We start from the raw sequence: 19,445 nt of genomic DNA on the forward strand, positions 1-19,445 counted from the left end.
GGTTAATTGAAGGACTCATAAAAAAAATGGAGCTTTGAGTATCTTATATAGTATCAGAGTATTGAAAAAATAAGTAAGGAGATGGGGGATTGGTGAAGAAATGGAGACAATCCAAAGGAGTTTCTAACAGAATATATATGTGGTATGCATGACTCTACATGGCAGCTATATTTATTCCTCCTTCCCTCACTACCTCCCTTTGTTCTTTTTGATAGTGGGTAACATTGATGGAGAAGGAAAAGAAGACAGAGAGAAGAGATGCCAGTAACACTGCTCTGCCACTTGTGAAGCTTCCTCTGAACATTAACACACCACAGGTGGCAACCAGGAGCTTGAAAGTCAAGGACATTACCTATACCTGTTATGTCACCACTTGATCCTGGAGAGGAAAATTAAAATTAAAATAAAGTGTGGCTGAGTATAGCTCATAAAATAAACTAACATACAGGTCACAGATAAAGCTAAGTATAAATATAAATACGAGAGAACGTATAGGTATTTCTTTTTTTTAATATTTTATTTATTTACTTTCTCTTTTGTTGTCCTTGTTGTTTTTCATTGTTGTTGTAGTTATTATTGTTATTGATGTTGTCATTGTTAGATAGGACAGAGAGAAATGGAGAGAGGAGGGGAAGACAGAGAGGGGCAGAGAAAGATAGACACCTGCAGACCTGCTTCACTGCTTGTGAAGCGACTCCCCTGCAGGTGGGGAGCCAGGGGCTTGAACCGGGATCCTTATGCCAACCTTGTGCTTTGCGCCACCTGCGCTTAACCCGCTGAGCTACAGCCCAACTCCCCGTATAGGTATTTCTAACAGTGGAAACATACAGAGAGGAATCAGGAAGCACATGCTATATGAGGCAAACATCACATGAATAACTGCTATGGATAAAACCCACTCATTCATGTGAAAGGAGTGTACAAACACTTGGGGCGGGAGAGGATAGGTTTTGGCAAAGAAATAACCAATAAATGCAGAGTGAACTTTTTAAATTGAAACACCAACAGAATCCAAATGTTTAGCTAGGTAGCTATTATTGTACTACTGTGTGTCTCTGATCATTGCACTCTGGTTTTTAAGGTGTTAATATGAAAAGATATGGGGAGATGAAGGAAAATTATTTGAGGGGATAATTTTTCCTTAGGTCATAATTCTGATTTTGTTCTTAAAGAACACTCATTTTGTCTTTTTAAATTGGCAATTAAAAAATTCCCAAGTACTGGTAAGAAGTACAGGCTAGAAAGACTCAGGTTGAAAACCTCACTGTTATCATTATGTCTTTGTCCAGCTAACCAGCTCCTACTCCCTACTCTACATTTTCTTTGTGAATAAAACTAGGTGGAAGAGTACTTTACAACCAATAAAAAGAACTTATCCACTGATTGAAACACAGATGTGTGCTCACAATACCACACAGAACAGGTAAGAAGTGAGGCTGAGGAGACTTCCTCCAGTCACTGAAGTGGAGACCAAGTTCCTATCCTCAGAGGAATAATCAATTATAACCACAGAAGCTGAAAAAGGGGGAGTTGTATAACTCTTTCTGCTGACTGGAGTTTTCACTGAGGGGAGTATTAATACTTCACCACATGTCTGGAGTACAAGGTTTTTTCATAGGAAATGATAAATTGACGAAAACATAAATGAAAAGGAGGGAAATATAGCTACACACCTAAACCTCTTCTGGGTAGAGTGGAGCTTGGCAGTGATGCCATGTTTTTGGCCTCTTGGGACATTCTGGGTCTTTTTTCTACTTCATCTAGTGGTTCTGTGGACTCTCCGGCTTGCTTTATCTTCCTCTCTCCTACCAGGATGAGAAGATCTTTTACTGGGAATTCTCTCCTTTTTATGTTTCTTCCCCAGGACTTCAGTTTGGGGTTAAGAGGTTGTCTGGACTCCATCTTATTCATTTGTGTTGCCTTTAGTCTGCCAGGCTGAGAACAAAGGTTCTATTTGGGGGCAATCATTTGTCTCTGAGACAGGTCTGCTGGTTATTTCTGATTCTACAACTAAGGTTATGCTATCCTTAGTGGTTACTGATGTTGGTCTTTTGTCAGACTCTGTGGATGAGTGGGCATCCATCTCCATGTAGGATGTGTTAGAGAATTGTTGTTGGATCCCTTCTCCACCAGCATAAGCAGGTGAGCTGGCCCCGGACAACTCTGGAAACATGGGAAAGCTCCTGATACTGGGCTGATCTTGGTCCCCTATTCCATGAAGCTCCATGGCCTATGTTAAGGGAATAAACGGGAAAGTAGAAAAGGATGTGAGATCAGTTTCATTTGGAAGCTGAACTGTTAAGTAGCTTATATTTAGAAAAAGCTTAGAGGTCACCAAGTCCAGTTTTTCAATGGCTGTAGGAGTTCTGTCTATAGGACTCCCACTATGTTGCTACAGCTCTGCTCAGATGGTTTCAGGGGTGACATAAATACACCACTTGTAAGCATCCTCATACTTTCATTTTGTGCACTCATTTTACTATTTATGCAAAACAGATTCATAAAGATGAGAATACTGGACAAGAGTTATGCTCTTTCACTAGCAAGCATGCATTAAAGTGCAAGGCACATTGTTATATCAGAGGTGTGCACAAAACTCAGAATATAGCACATATAAAGAGATAGCTCAGGGGTGGGTGTAGATACCATAATGGTTATGTGAAGAAACTCTCATGTCTAAGGCTTCAAAGTCCCAGGTTCAATCCCCTATAGCACCATAAGCCAGAGCTGAGCAGTGCTCTGATAAATAAATAAATAAATAGGTAACTCAGCACCAGTTTGCATGTATGAGGTCTCATAGGGTCCAGAGGCTCCAGTTCAATTCTCAGCACCACCTTTTGCCAGAAATAACTAGTGATCTAGACCTTTATCTTCCTCTATATCTTTTTATCAAATGAATGAATGGATGAATGAATGAGTACTTGGGATGCTGTTGAGGGCCTTTCACTGAGTGTAAATTTAGAGGAACTAACTCTGTGGGTCTTCCCATATTCAGAAGCAGACAGAACCTACCCAGTGTGGATTGGCCTATACATGTGGCTTAGTTTTCTGGAGCCCTTCCAAAATCAAAACAGTTTCCTAATAAGCCATGCAGAGCACCCTGGAGAATGTCAGCTCTTCTCTGAAACTATCCTGACCCTCTCTGTAAGAGTATCTTATCTACAAAGGCTTACTGCTAGGCTCTCATCTTCTTCCTCTAACTCAGGTGACAGGTCTTCTATGTCACCAGCTGGCTCAGCTTGAGTGCCACTGTAAGCTTCCACTGGTGGCCTCAGGAGGTAAACTAGGTCCTCCCAGTATGCAAATAGGTCTTCTTTTACATCTGAAGGGGGGAACAGTTGTAGGTAGAAAGAGCGGCCAGTGATAAGCTGCAAGTGCAGTTGATTTTCCTCACAATTATGGATGGACAACTTCACAAACTTCAAAGGAAGCAACCTGTAGAGAGTAAAGGAGAGGGAAATTAGGTGTGGATAAACTGGAGTTTATCCACAAACTAAGAGAGGAAGAGTCTTTTGGGACAGAGTACATTCTCTTGCTCCAGGATTTTCCCCATGGTGTGCACTTGGTCTTAGCTCTCACACCACTTCATCAGTAACACGTGCAACTCAACACATTTGTGGCTTTTGACCACCTACCAACAGTGGTTGGGATCCACCCTACCACACAAGGACCTCCTACTGTTTGTTTCTGCCTTACTTTCTGCTTTTATTCTCACAACCCTTTTTACTTTCTCTATGGTGACTTTCCCTGCAAAGTTGGGGGGGGGGCTGGAACTGTGTCTGACCTCCTCCTCTGAATCTGCACCCCCAGCTTCTGATTAGTTACTGATATCCTTCTCGCTCTTAGTTGTTATATTGAATTATGTGTCTCTTGTCCTTTTTTTTTTTTTTTATAGTTCTTACATAGAGGAGCTGAAACTCCTAGACTCACCTGATCAATTCTAAGGTCCTCATGGATTTATCATCCTTCCCATAGGTATCTTCACTATGTTTGTTGCTGCCTGCATAGCCTGAAGTTGGTTGTGCCAGCAACATGACATCAGGTATTGTGAGGTTGGGACTGGTGGCTGCAATGCCCACAGTCACCATCTGCACACTGTTGTGCACATCAATTACCTTTCCTTTTTTGCTGATCTGTTGTTGAAAGACAGGAAAATGACACTGTATCATTCTCTTTCATTGTCTAGAATTGTCTAGCAATTTTTAGTGAGTGGTAAAAAGCTCAGATGTTAATTTTTACACAGAGGAGTTGAAGCTCTGGGGCATAGCAATACCTCTGACTCAAATCATTCTCTCTCATCTGACCTTGAATAGAAGGCAAGATCCACTTTCTAGCAGATCTGCTTAGAAGCACTATGATTACTAGAAAAATAACAAATGCTTGAAACTAAGCAATAGAACACAATATAGAATTTTAAGAAAATTGACTCTACATTCATCTGCAAACTTACAGACATGATTTTCAAAGTTGATCATCATGGGTTCTGTAGCAAGAGGTTGGATACAAACAAAATACCTCTGAGTTGGGCTAGACTAAATTCCAGAATTTTTATAATATGAATATTTTATTAAAAATAAAATAAATCATAGAAATGACTGCATGCAACAATGAAGTGTCACTGGGTACATCACAGATTAAAAGGGTAAAGAGGTTCCATAGTTAAGTGGGTTACATGGTCGTAAATTGTAAAAAGCACCAATTAACACACTATTTGAACAAATGAAAAAATTTGAGCATGCACTATGTATTGCATGAGATTCCCATAAATATCAACTGTCCAGAAACTGTCATGGGGACTTAAGAAAAATTATCACCCAAACCTATGGACAGCTAATCTGTGATCAGGGGACCCAAAGTATTAAATGGAGGGAGGAGACTCTCTTCAATAAATGGTGCTGGGAAAACTGGGTTGAAACATGCAGAAGAATGAAACTGAACCACTTTATCTCACTAGAAACAAAAATTAACTCCAAATGGATCAAGGACATGGATGTTAGACCAGAAACTATCAAATACTTAGAGGCAAAGATTGGTGGAACACTTTCCCACCTAAACCTCAAGGACATCTTTGATGAAACAGACCCACCTGTAAGGAAGACTAAAGCAGAAACAAATCAATGGGACTACATGAAATTGAAAAGCTTCTGCATACATAGCCAAAGAAACTATCACACAAACAAAGAGACCCCTCACAGAATGGGAGAAGAGCTTCTGATGTCATAAATCAGAAAAGAAACTAATAACCAAAATATACAAAGGGCTCAGCAAACTTAGCAACAACAACAACAAAATGACCCCATCCAAAAATGGGGAGAGGATAAGAAAAAAATATTCACTACAGAGGAGATCCAAAAGACTAACAAACATGAAAAATTTCTCCAGGTTGCTGATTGACAGAGAAATGAAAATAAATACAACACTGAGATACCACCTCACCCCTGTAAAAATGGCATACATCAAAAAGGACAGCAGCAACAAATGCTGGAGAGGCTGTGGGGACAGCAAAACCCTTCTGCACTGCTAGTGGGAATGTAAATTGTCTCAGCCTCTGTGGAGAGCAGTCTGGAGAACTCTCACAAGGCTAGACATGGACCTTCCATATGATCCAGTAATTCCTCTCCTGGGTATATACCCCAAGGACTCCATAACATTCAACCAAAAAGATATGGGTACACCTATGTTCATAGCAGCACAATTCATAATAGCTAAAACCTGGAAGCAACCCAGGTGCCCAACAACAGATGAGTGGCTGAGAAAGCTGTGGTATATATACACAATGAAATACTATGCAGATATTAAAAACAATGAACCTACCTTCTCTGACCCATCTTAGATGGAGCTAGAAGGAATTATGTTGAGTGAGCTAAGTCAGAAAGATAAAGATGATCCCATTCATAAACAGAAGTTGAGAAAGAAGAACAGAAAGGGAAACTAACACCAGGATTTGACTAAATTTGGAGTAGGGCACCAAAGTAAAAACCCTGGGCTGAGTGTAAGGGTGAATGTTCAGCTTCACGTGGTGGGGGGGGGGAGGGGGCATGGAATGGGACACAGTCTTTCGGTTGTGGGAATGGTGTTTATGCACACTTCTATCAATTTGTAGCCATATAAATTCACTATTAAATAAATATTAGAGGGGAAAACTGATTGAATGTCTCATTCTTTTTAAAACACAGACTGAGGCTTTTTAATACATAGGCTGAGTCTTTGATATGTTGACTCTCTTAAAAGCATAGAAGAGAGAGAACAGAAGCAACAGGTGGCACAGCTATATACAAATAATGTCAAAGGACGTAAATTATGGTGATGTTGTATTTGATACAGCAAATCCTAACAAAGGGATATTTCAAAGTTAACCCAATTGCCAAATAATGTGACTATTGCAATAACTATCTATTGCCTTCTTAAACCCTAGAACAGCAGGAACCTCCTGCTTCCTCTATAGAGCCTATATTTCCCCCAGTCCTGGAACCTCTAGGGTGGGGGTCACTTTTCTGCATGCTTCTCTCAATTCATACCAAATGATATTGCATCAGATGATCACAGCCTAATCAATGCAAAGAGTACCACCTCAGCATTCTTCACTTCAGACTGTGTCCAGATACGTCAGGCATGGAATGTCAACCCTTCATCCTCATTACTTGGGTGAGACCTTTATTTTCATAGTATTCTCTAATTCCATTCCAGGAGGTTCACTTCATAACAAAGTCCCAAAACCTGAATATAGACCAGGTAAGATAGAGCATATGTTCACATGTGTCCATAAATTAGAGCAAAATATATACCTGAAAGCAAAAATAGACAATAGTCTGTAGTGAGTCTGTATAAAGTTCCTAATGAAATAGTGTCTACTTAGACTTAGATACCCTCCTCACCTACTTCCTATTACAGTTCTCTCACTTACTCCAAAGATAATATTATCAAAACAAGGACTGCAAAAGCTGAATAAGGGCAAGAGAATGGCATACTTTAAGAATGACTCTTTAGTCACTATCAGGCCATTCCATCAGTTGGGTCCCTTTTCGGAGAGTTCTGAGATTCCCAAACAGACATGATGGGGCTAGACCTCAAATAAATCCCTCTCTCCATTGTTACTGGTCATTTCTATCAGGAACAACACAATAGACCCCTTTTTGAGCCCCCATAGGGCCTTGTTCTCAACTTGGATCAACAAGATAGAGAATGTTCCATCCTCCGAAGGGAGGATGGACAATGTACTCTATGCTACACCTGAGGAATCTGGGTCCTGATAGTGGGGCAGCTTGAAATGTTCCTACTTATGCCCATAGAATGTGAGCTCAGATCTACAGGGATATAGAGGTCACATAGGCTCCTAAGCTGAATATGGGCCCCAGATTACATCAAATTGATGGGGTTTACAATCAACAATATTTATACACCTTTCCCATATTTGGGAGCTACTCTCTTCCCTGATCCAACTTTCTGATCCTTCTTCCAACCGTGACATCATCTCCCCAGACAATAATTAGGATCCACCTGCATATCAGATTTTAGGCTCAGACAAAAAACAAAAACAAAAACAAACAAACAAAAAACACTAGTATAGCCACAGGCCCTTTGCAATATAAGTGAAACATGCCTACTAGCTATCTACAAAACAGAGCGACCCCCCCCTCTTCATCTGCATGATTCCAGCCTTTAGGTCCATGATTGGTCAAGAATTTGATTGGCTTTGTATGTTAATTCTCTTTTCAACCACCGGGTTCCAGATGCTAACATGATGCCAACCAGACTTCCCTGGACAGACAAGCCCACCAATGTGTCCTGGAGCTCTGCTTCCCCAGAGCCCTTCCCCACTAGGGAAAGAGAGAGACATGCTGGGGGTATGAATCGACCTGTCAATGCCCTTGTTCACTGTGGAAGTAATTACAGAAGCCAGACCTTCTATCCTCTGCATCCCACAATGACCTTGGGTCCATACTCCCAGAGGGTTAAAGAATAGGAAAGCTATCAGGGGAAGGGATGGGATACAGAGTTCTGGTAGTGGGAATTGTGTGGAATTGTACCCCTCTTATCCTATGGTTTTGTCAGTGTTTCCTTTTTATAAATAAAAAATTTAAAAAAAACAGAGACAGAGAGAAAGACACTACAGAACCAAAACCTAATTCAGTGTTGTGGGGGCCTTGTCTAAACCTGGTTCTCTCATGGGACAAAGCAAGAGCACTAATACAAATGTGTTACCTTGCTGACCCTTAACGAATACCTTTATTTCATAAATACATGTCAGATAGTGAGATGTAAAAAAGAATCAATTAAGATTCCTGATCTCAGAGTCTTATCATAATTGTAATAGTCTGGAAGTAGCAAATCAAAGCAACAGAGCAGAGTATCTGAGAATGTAAATTTGAGAGTCCAGCTGCATGAGTTCACACCTCACTCATGCCTTTTATTAGCTATGTTCTTAATTTCTCTGTGCATCACCTACAAAATAAAGGATGATAATGGTAGTACTCATCTCCTAGGATAGTAATGATGAGAAAGTGAGTTATTATTTATAAAGTACTTTGGATCATACCTGGTACATAATAAGTACTTCAATCTTGCCGGCATTATCCTCTGGCTCTGAAAACTACTGATGCTCAAATTGACCCAAGTCATTACACTAAAATCTATGGAAGTGGGTCCCAGAGTTCTTTAAATGTTCCAAGTAATTTTTGTAGAGACCAGCCAGGCCTGTAAATCAGTTTTGGATACAAAATCAAGGCCCTTCCTGCCTTATTCTCATACTGTATACCTTCTCTTCTTTTACCCTCTTTCCCAGTTAAAAGACATGTACTGGTTCAAGCCTACAAGTTTGGATTGTACCACTACAAAAAAATCCATACCACCATCCGGAAAATAGTAGAGAGAAGAGAGTCTCTGAGCCAGAAGGCAGAAATCACAGGATACAGCAAGGGATGGAAAAAATCATTCCACTCTCTGGAACTCTCTTTATTCCATGCAGAACTCTGTTTTGCCTGCATTATCAAACTATGAGATACTATATATAGGGACACCAGAACATTTTGGATACGGGAGAGCCCTGGGCCTCAAGTTCCTTTAAAATACATTGATAAAAATAATCTTATGAGGAATACCTAGAAGGACACCACATCTAAAGTCCACATATATAAAACAAGATTGCACTGTATCTCTAAAAATGATGTGATGTTCAATAGACACAAATATATCACAATATTAATGATCAGATTCAGGACATTGGCAATTGAAGGAAAGGGAAGTACAATCATGGAATGATAGTCAGTGAGCTTAAACAATACCATGTTTCTTCTTTCTTTTTTTATTGTCACCATGGCTATCACTTGGGCTGAGTGCTAGCACTATCAGTCCATTGCTCCTGGAGGCCATTTTTTTCTTTTATTTTTTTCTATTTTATTTTATCGGATAGGATAGAGAAATTGAGAGGAAAGGGAGAGGTAGAAAGGGAGAGAGACACCTGAAGATCTGCTTCACCACTTCCTGCAGGTGGGGAGCAGGGGCTTGAACCTGGATCCTTGCATATTGTGTACTCACTCTGATGTACCAGTACCAGAATCCCATATTTATACTTTAAAATTATTGAATCTGAAGAAAATATGGCAATCTCTACCTGGTAAAATTGGTTGTATAACAATAATTTAAAAAATTATGCTGGGGGCCAGGCAGTGGTAGACCCACACAAGGACCCGGGTTCAAACCCCACTCTCTACCTGTAGTGGCAACACTTCACTAGTGGTGAAGCATGTCTGCAGGTGTCTCTCTTTCTCCCCCTCTCCACCTCCTCCACCATTCTCAATTTCTCTCTGCCCTATCAAATAAAATGGAAATAAAGGGGGGGAGCTCCAGGAGCAGTGGATTCAGGATTCGTAGTGCTGGCACCAAGCCCTGGCAATAATCCTAGAAGCACAAATGAGCATAGGCAGACAGGAATGCAGAGGTTACACAGGCTCCTGTGGCTGAATAAACATAGGCCCTGGGTCAGATAGAAGGGGTTTACATACAGTTAAAGGTATGTATATACTTCTGCCCTGATCCACCTTTCTGGTCCTATTCCCAACCCTGACACAATCCTTCCAGACAATACTTTTAGCCTACCTAAAATAGACTTCCTGGCTTCTTTGATGAGGACCTCAAATTACATCTGTTACGCTCCTATCTTTATGTTTCTCATTATTAAGCAAATGGTTCTGCTTTATATCTTAATGCTTTTCAGCCACCAAGTTGCAGATGTCAACCTGACTTCCCTGGGCAGACAACCTCACCAATGTGTTCTGGAAACCCACCTCCCCAGAACCCTACTCCAGCTGGGAAGCTGGGAAAGATAGAAACAGGCTATGGGTATGGATCGACTGGTCAATGCCCATGTCCAGCAGTGAAGTAATTGCAAAAGTCAAGCCTTCCATCTTCACCACCCTATGAAGATCTCTGGTCCATACTCCCAGAAGGATAAATAGGAAAGCATCCAATGGAAGGGATGGGATACAGAACTCTGCTTCTGGAATTGTATGGAATTGTTCCCCTCTTACCCCACAATCTTGTAGATCGTTATTAAATCACTAATAAAATAAATTTTTTAAAATCATGCTTCCCCTGAGCACAAAATAGGTTTTCAAAACACGTAGTGGTAGGTTAAAAATGAAAGTGAGGAGGGAGGGATGTTGCAAGAAATAATCTGGGATAATAAGAAAAACATAAAGATCATTCACCTGAATGAAATCACTCTCAAATATTGGTATTTCCTGGAAGAGAGGGAACTCGCCCTTGCTTAGCTGCTGCTGCAATTTCCCCGAGGACAAGTTGAATGCTGGCAACCTCCAGCAGCTCTGGGCACTGAAAAATGACTTCGTTGTAGTGCTGCTCATGGCTATCCCTTAAGACAACTGAAAAGAGGAACACTGTTATTGCTGTCCTGTACTTGGACACTGGGGGACAGGATGCAGACCAAAATGTGCACTCTTATCCTCACCCAGTATACAGTTATCGCCCCCCTACCCCCCCACACACTTCCATCCCTCTGTCCTGGTGCAGTGAACCATGTATGGTGACCCTGCCTGCTGGTGTCTGACTACCAGTGTTCTCATCTCCCCTGACCAAGGCCGGCAACAGTCACTACTTTTGGTCTAGGTTGATTGCGCCGGCAAAACAGCCATTATTTGTACAGAGAACACACAAGACACTGGCTCAGTGCTCTCCAGGTGTCCTGACTTTGAGATGGCAAGCCTTCATCATCACCCGCTGCCCTCCGTCCCCAGCCTTGGTCAAATTCAGGGGCTGCTCCATCTCCTGGTTGGAGTTTCCTCCACCCCACTCTCCAGAAGGGCCTCCCTCTGTACCCCCACATCAGTCACCTCACTGTTCTGTCCTCTGTGATCCCTGTTCTCGAACTCAATAGCAAAGCCCGCACCTCTTGTCCCTCGGGGCTATCCACTTCAGCCAGGCCCTGGTGTGGCTGCCTTTACAACTTACCTGCCCATTGTGACCCACAGCCATTACATGGCACTGTGTCTTCATCCCCGCTGCTGCGCTGTCCTCTTGCATATGAACGCCTGAAAGCATGAGCATGCAAATGCTCCTATTATCTGGCCTCCCTGGGAAAGGACTCTAGTTCATTATGGCACATTGATCTGGCATGGAGAGTGCAAGTGCAGAAACTACCCACACTAGTGGGTATCCCTCAGAACTTACAGGTAAGAATGCAGTTGCACAAACAGCAGACAGCTTTCCGACCACCCTTTGCAGGGCTGGTCTGCAGCGCATGCGCAAACTCTGTCGCCTGCTAATCCCTGGAAAGGGAGGAGCGCATGCATAGGCCTAAAATCACCGGAAGTGGTTTCCTCAGAGGGCAAGCACAAGCACGTGAGGTCACGCCACTTGGCTTTGTCTGCGACAGGACAAGTCTGAGAGCTACAGAAGCCAACTCTTGGCGGGTCTTCCTTTCCTTTCATGTGGACACCTCTGAGCATAAGGAGTTCTTGAGGAGCCCTCCCAGTGCTGGGGGCAGGCATAACACTCAAAGGCCACACAGGAATGCCCAGCAGACAGCTGTTCTTGCAGCCACATGCACAGGAGCTGCCTTCTGGTGAGGAGAGGGGGGCTCCCAGGCCGGGGGGGGGGGGCGCGCTGAAGGGGGCAGGTGCTGCCCCGGGGGACATACCTGTCATTATTATTACTATTTTTTCCTCCAGAGTTATCGCTGGGGCTCAGTGCCAGCACTATGAGCCCACTGTACCTGGAGGCCATTTTTTCATTTTGTTGGATAGGATAAAGAGAAACAGAGAGAGGAGGGGCAAATGAGAGAAAGACACTTGTAGACCTGCTTTGCTGCTACACTTTTTTGTGAAGTGACATCCCCTTCCTCCGTAGGCTCGAAACCAGATCCTGGCACTGGTTCTTGTGCTTCTGCTATGTCTTTAACCGCTTGCACTGCTGCCCGCCCCCCTTATTGGTTTCTCTGTCCTCTGTTCTATGTATTTGATTAGTTCTACCATTTATTTCTGTGAAAGGAAATCAAAGAAAACTCATTTTACATAGAACCATGAGGTTCAGAAGCAATTGTTCTGCAAACCTACCATAGGACTTTGGTAATGGATAGAAGCCTCCTGGGACTTCTTTCCATTAAGAGGAAGAGAAATTTGCAACCCCTCCTCTCTGGCATCTAATAGAACAGATCTGTGACAATGCACAAGGGCTGCAGGTTGGGAGCAAAAAAAAAAAAAATTTGCCTCTGACCTGGCTCAGCCAGTGACTTGCCCATAAATCCCCATCCCCCCACTCCCCAGTCACTCTAATCAAGAAAAGTCAGATACTGGACTGGGGAGGTAGCATAATGGTTATGCAAACTGACTTTCATGCCTGAAGGTATCAGAATTCCCAGCACCACCTAAGTCAATGCTAAGCAGTGTTCTGGTAAAAATACAAATAAGTTACCTTCCTTTTTTTTTTTTTTTTGCTGCATTTTACCTTAGCTTCCAGATCCAATTGCAGTCTTGCTCTTCCACCCTCCCAGTCCCAAATAAACAAACAGAAAAACTCCCTATTTACAATACCCTGTGTGGGATGACCTTATAGACAGCAGAATAATACCTTAAATACAATATGAATAGGACATAATTCTGTAATCCATTAAATGTTTAAGCTATTAATGAAAACAGGTGTTTACAAAGTAATGCATATGTCACTAATGTTAGAGGTGTAATTGAAGCACAGTGTATTTCCATAGAGGCTACCTGAGCTGTAAGTTTAGCCATGTTCATAAATGGAAGAATTCTTCGAGGTTGTGATGCCACAGTTCATATTGTGAGAAGATTCCAGTCAGACAGTGCTAAATGCACCAGAGTGATTCTCTGAATTCTCTCTCCCCTTTTGTCTGTCTTGTGTAAACTTCTCTATGTATAATACATAAAATAAAGCCTTAAAAGTTAAATAAGATCCAGTTGTAGGGGGAAAAGATGCTAAATCCAAGGATCTTGAAGACAAAAAAGAATTAAAGTTACCAAATTTTTACAATTTAGCCTAAGAGCTAACAGAATACACACATACACACACACAACCTTGAGAAGGAGAGCTTATTAAACAACCAATGCTAACTTGATATTTTATCAGAATGATGAGCATTTAATTGAATGGAAACCATCCGTCTATAGGGTTGGTTGATATGTATCTATACCTTCTATTTCTATGACCACTTCTTTGACTTGTAGGAAGGGTACTTCAAATATTCTTCTGGGAACATTATTCAGCCGTTTTTTTTTTCTCCATAGCACTGCTCAGCTTTGTCTTATGGTGGTGATGGGTATTGGACCTTTGACCTTGGAGCCTCAGGTATGTAAGTCTGTTATGCTACTTCTGAAGCTATTGTCTCAACCCCTAAAACATTTCTTAATATGCAAAAATATTTTGCTGGGGGCCTGGGCAGTGGTGCACTGGGTTAAATGCACATAGCACTAAGCATTAGGACCTACTCAAGGATCCTGATTTGAGCCCCTGGGTCCCCACCTGCAGTTGTTTCAGAAGTGGTGAAGCAGGTCTGCAGGTTTCTATCTTTCTCTCTCCCCCTCCTTTCTTGATTTCTCTCTGTCCTATACAATAAAATGGAAAAAATGGCCGTCAGGAGCAGTGAACTTTTAGTGCTAGCACTGAGCCCCAATCATAACCCTAGAGGAAAATATATATATTGATTTTGTTACCTGTTAAGAAATAAGAATATACTTTAAAATTTTAATGTGTGTGTATTTTAACTATGATTAAATAGACATCTGAGAGTATGGATTATGCTTCATGTCATATTGAATTCAGATTATGTACCATAAGTCATAAATAAGGGGCTGGGAAGTAGCTCATCCAATAGAACCTACACATTATTGTTTGCAAGAATGTGGGATCTAGCTCCCAGTTATTACATGGGAGCTCCTGCAGGGGGAAAACTTCACTAGTGGTGGTGTGGTGTTATGGTGATTCTCCTTTACTATTTGTCTCTTGTCAAAAAAAAGCAGCCACTAGAATAATGCATACACTGACCTTTATCTAAAATATCCTTGGTGGGGGAGTTGGGTGGTAGCTGGTTAAGCGCTGGTGGCACAAAGCACAAGGACTGGCCTAAGGATCTCGGTTGGAGCCCCCTGGCTCCCCACCTGCAGAGGAGTCACTTCACAAGTGGTGAAGCAGGTCTGCAGGTGTCTATCTTTCTCTCCTCTCTGTCTTCCCCTCCTCTCTTCATTTATCTCTGTTTTATCTAGCAACAACATCAATAACAGCAACAATAATAACTATAACAATAAAACAAGGACAACAAAAGGGAATAAATAAATACATAAATAAATGAATATTAAAAAATCTTTTAAAAAATCCTTGGAATAAAAGAGTAACAGTTAAGTACACATGTTACAATGGTCAAGGATCCAGATTTAAGCCCCCAGCCTTCATCTATTTCACTTACACGTTTTTCTTCTTCTTTCTTTTTTTAAATTTTCTTTTCTTATACTTTTTTCTTTTGCATAATCATGCTACATTGAATATATATTTCATCACCTCTTTACCCAGTCATTTATCAAATAGTTTCATTTATATGTTGAATATAGATACTGAAAACTTTTCTCTTAGACTCTATGAGAAAATTATCAGCAAAGGGGTACAGGTGATTTATATTTATCATGTATGGGTGTGAAAAACACATATAACATCTTATAATTTTGTTAAATCACTAATAAAAATGAGAAAAATAATGCTTCTAATGTATAAGTTTATATTTTAATTTTGATATTTATATACTTTATTTTGTATTACTTATAATAATACAAATACTACACATTAAAAATAGCAGTTACCTCATATTACTGACATAATATTGAGAGGAGTAGTATATGGAAGATGTCGGGGGTCATGAGGTGGTGCACCAGGTTAAGTTCACATAGTATGAAGTTCAATGATAAGTGCAAAGATTCCAGAATTCCCGGCAGCTCCCCACCTGCAGAAGGGTCGCTTCATAAGCAGTGAAGCAGGTCTGCAGGTGTTTCAGGTATCTTTCTCTCTCTCCTTATCTACTCCTCCCCTGCCCTCCTCTCTCAATTTCTCTTTGTCCTATCCAATAAAATAGAAAAAAGTGGCCACTAGGAGCAGTGGATTTGTATTGTCTGCACTGATCCCCAGTGATAACCCTGTGGAGAGAGAGAGGGAGAGGGAAGAGAGATAGAGATATGGAGAGAGGCAGGCAGAGAGACAGAGTCAGTTAAGGAGGGGAGGAGTGTTCAGGTCCTGGAACATAATGGCAGAGGAGGACCTAGATGAGGTCTTAGAGTAACACTGATAAATGTTACACATGTATCAACTGATAAATGTTACACATGTACGAACTACTGTATTTTACTGTGGACTATAAACCATTAATCTCCCAATAAAGAAAAAAAAGATGTCAGCAAAATATCTAATACATCGTATTATTAAGTACAGATCCTGCTACTAATTATGGTAATGTCTCCTAATAACAAATTGAACTGTGAACTTTGAGTGATTGATTATGGACTAGCATTCATATATGAAAGCTGCTATTTACTTTAGAAAGAAATTGCATTTCCTATGGAAGTTGTTTACTTTGCCAAATTTTGGGAACTTTTACTTCTTGTTTAATTATAAATGTTTTTATAAATTACTTCCTATAGGTGGTCGGGAGGTAGCACAGTGGATTGAGTGTTCATGACACAGAAAGCAGGGATCGGCCTGCGGATTCTGGTTCAAGCCCTTGGCTCCCCACCTGCAGGGAGGTTGCTTTGCAGGCGGTGAAGCAGGTCTGCAGGTGTCTGTCTTTCTCCCTCCTTCTCTGTCTTCCCCTCCTCTCTCTATTTCTCTCTGTCCTATCCAACAACAACATCAATAACATTGATGGCCAAAAACAATGATAAGACAACAAGGGCAACAAAAGGGGAAAAATAGCCTCCAGGTACAGTTGATTTGTGGTGCAGGCACCAAGCCCCAGCAATAACCCTGGAGGCCAAAAAAAAAAAAAAAAAATTCCCTATAGACCATTGTTTCAGTAGTTCTGCCTCCAGGGAAACAGCAAAGTGAACTGGGCTTTAATCTTCTTTGCAAGTTGTAATAATAGGGATGCAATCATAGGCTTTATTACCCTTTGTGCCAGTCAGAGGACCTTAAACACCCACCCTCCCAGTCTATATAGACTATTCTGGTCATGGCTGTATCCTTTACTCTCAACACTCTTTAACTATGTAAAAAAGTGACTCCAAATTTTGATTTTATCAGAATTATGCTTTTCTGATAAGGAAACAGGTTGTTCAGTTTGGAAAACATGAGTAGAGGTACATTCAGGTGTATTTGAGCAGGCAAGTAGAAATATTATGATGTTATTTTTACTTTTTATTGTCTTTGCTAAGATTTTACTATACTGAGCTAATTTTTTCAGATAGATACATAAATACATAGTTAGATAGAGAAAGACACCACAGCACTCAAATTTCCTCCAGTATGATGGCATCTGAGCTTGAATTTGAGTTACACGCATGACAAAGTAGACTAGGTGAGTTATTTTCCTCTCCTGATGTTCTCTTATAATTGATACCATCGGTCCATCTCTAGACTTCACCTTTTTGGTCACTGTTAATTATAAGTTATTCCTCTTTTTCCTTTCACTGAATTAAAACTATGTATGTACTTTTGTAAATAACTATATAGTTTTCTAAAAACAAACAAGAAAAAAATTTCATGGCTCAATTTATACCTTTTATGTAGTTGCCACTTGCTTTTACTACTCTCAGAATGTTCATCAGATTTTCAAATTCAAATAATTTTTTTTAATTTAATGACAAAGGAATTTGCAGACCCTTAACTCCAAAATTATCTTCCCTTTCCACCAAATTTATTACATTTACTTCAGAATGGTAATAAATTATATGATTGAAATACTCATATAGCATTTTATATTGAAAAGTATGTCTTGGTAATTAAAATTTATTGTGTAACATAATTATAAATGTTTATTTACTTTTTTTTGTTTTTCCTGATAGCTTTCCTATTCTTTAACTCTATGGGAGTATGGACCAAAGGTGATTGTGGGATGCAAAAGGTGGAAGGTCTGGCTTCTGTAATTGCTTCCCTGCTGAACATGGGGCATTGACAGGTTGATCCATACTCCCAGCCTGCCTCTCACTTTCCCTAGTGGGGTGGGGCTATGGGAAGCCACAGATAAAGCACTAACTGGAATCCCAAATGATTTCATTTCCCCTTGTCATATTTAATTATGGTTGTCAGAAAGTCGTCTATATTCCTGTTCAGACTTCATCAAACATTAAATGTATAATAGTTGAATGAGATAAGGAATTATTATTCTGAACCATAAAGAATAGGAAACCTAAGTCAGAAAGCCCATGATATTGTCTTATTTCTTCTAGAACTTCGTGAGACTGGACATCTTCTTACTTCCCCAAACTTAAACTTCAACCGCCAGTCTATAAAGAATATAGTAATAGAACCTTACACACCTCAAGTTAGTTTTCAAACACCTGTTAGTATTGAACTTTTATGTGTATTATAATAGGGGATATGAAAGATCTATTGGCACCTAGCCTATGCCTTTTGTGTTTGGTTCCTTCAATCTATGGTTTAATGCTATGTTCCCAAGCTTAGTGAATAGTGAAAAAGCCTCTATTCTGCAACAATTCCAGTTTTGTTTTTTCCTGTATTCTTGGGCCACATTTTATAGTATGAATTAAGTAATCTGTTGGAATTGTTTCTCTCAGCTAGTTAAAAATTCCTAAATTTAATGTTTTCACACTGCTCTCTAAGTATTTGATCTTTGACTGAATTCTGATAATAACCACTAAAATCACTGCTTACCCTTTCCTTCAGGAATGTGAAACCTGTAATAACTTCATTCACTGTGGTGCCTGATTCCTTATCTCTATAAGGAATCAGGTTAGCACGAGGCTAACTTCATATTCTTGTTGATTTGATAATGTGGAAATGGGCGCCAGTGACATGAGTCCTGATCTTTTTGGAAAATACCTACTATGTAATGATTTTCACTAATTATCAGATAATTTGATTCTACATAAAAATTATGAGTAAATTTAAAGGGCTTCTTAGCACACTCAAGCAAATATAGAACTAAATTCTGTTAGCATTTAAAAAAATTGCCATTTTGCAATATTGTGTACTATAATTTGCTATCTATTTTTTCTAGTTTCTATTCTTTATATTATTATTTTTATTTTTTATATTACAGACTTACATGTCAACAGGGGTATAAATCCACACCATTACCACCACCAGAATTCTGAATCTTCAGTCTCCCCACTATAATCCACCACAGTTCCCCTAAGGTTGGGGACATGGGACATCATCATGGGGACATGGGACATCATCACTACAACTATCTGTCCACATTTATACATAATTGCCCCCCCCCCTTTTCCCTGATTCAATCCTCTCTTCCCCTCCACGCCACTGATGACAACATAACTACCTCCATATGTTCCTATCCTTTTTCTTCTCTCTCTCTCTCTCTCTCTGGGTGCTGATGGAATCTGAGTTCAGAGGCCTCTTATTTTCATCCTGTCACTTCTTTCCCACTGGGTACTATAGATCAAGGTAGTTTTTGTGGAGCATAAGGTAGTGTTCTGGCTTCTGTAATTGCTTCTCTGCTGAACATGGGCATTGACAGGTCAGTCCATACCCCCAGTCTGTTTTCTATCTTTCCCTAGTAGACCAGAGCTCTGGAGGTAAATTGGTGAGGTCTGCCCAGTTAGGTCGGGATGAAGTCATGGCAGCACCTGTAACTTGGTGTTTGAAAGGTGGCATGACCTAAATGGAGACAAAATGGCTAATGAGGAGGAACCAAAAAGTAGGATCAGAGAAAGTGAGATTAGGGATTTTAGGGTAGAAGAAAGCTAGGAGAACCATTTTAGGCATGTTTCTGGGGGCATACAACTATAGTAGCT

At 40.5% G+C, this 19,445-nt stretch overlaps 1 protein-coding gene across 1 annotated transcript; it reads right to left on the minus strand.

Moving 5' to 3' along the window:
• Positions 1 to 1,662: 1,662 nt before the first annotated feature.
• LOC103126930 (Golgi-associated RAB2 interactor protein 6-like) lies at positions 1,663 to 10,871 on the minus strand. The gene is made up of 4 exons (XM_007537857.2): positions 10,707 to 10,871; positions 3,931 to 4,133; positions 3,174 to 3,435; positions 1,663 to 2,230 (listed from the first exon to the last, which is right to left on the minus strand). Exons 1-4 carry the CDS (start codon positions 10,860 to 10,862, stop codon positions 1,904 to 1,906), a joined length of 948 nt encoding a protein of 315 aa, XP_007537919.1. The 5' UTR covers positions 10,863 to 10,871; the 3' UTR covers positions 1,663 to 1,903.
• Positions 10,872 to 19,445: the final 8,574 nt, after the last annotated feature.

Source organism: Erinaceus europaeus, chromosome 9, assembly GCF_950295315.1.
Source record: "Erinaceus europaeus chromosome 9, mEriEur2.1, whole genome shotgun sequence".
Lineage (NCBI taxonomy): Eukaryota > Metazoa > Chordata > Mammalia > Eulipotyphla > Erinaceidae > Erinaceus > Erinaceus europaeus.

Coding starts and splice junctions, on each gene's coding strand:
- LOC103126930 (XM_007537857.2), bottom strand. CDS start 10,862: ATGAGCAGCACTACAACGAAGTCATTTTTCAGTGCCCAGAGCTGCTGG. Junction 3,436..3,930: donor AGGACCTTAGAATTGATCAG/GTGAGTCTAGGA, acceptor TACTCTCTACAG/GTTGCTTCCTTTGAAGTTTG. Junction 2,231..3,173: donor AAGAAGATGAGAGCCTAGCA/GTAAGCCTTTGT, acceptor CCCTTAACATAG/GCCATGGAGCTTCATGGAAT.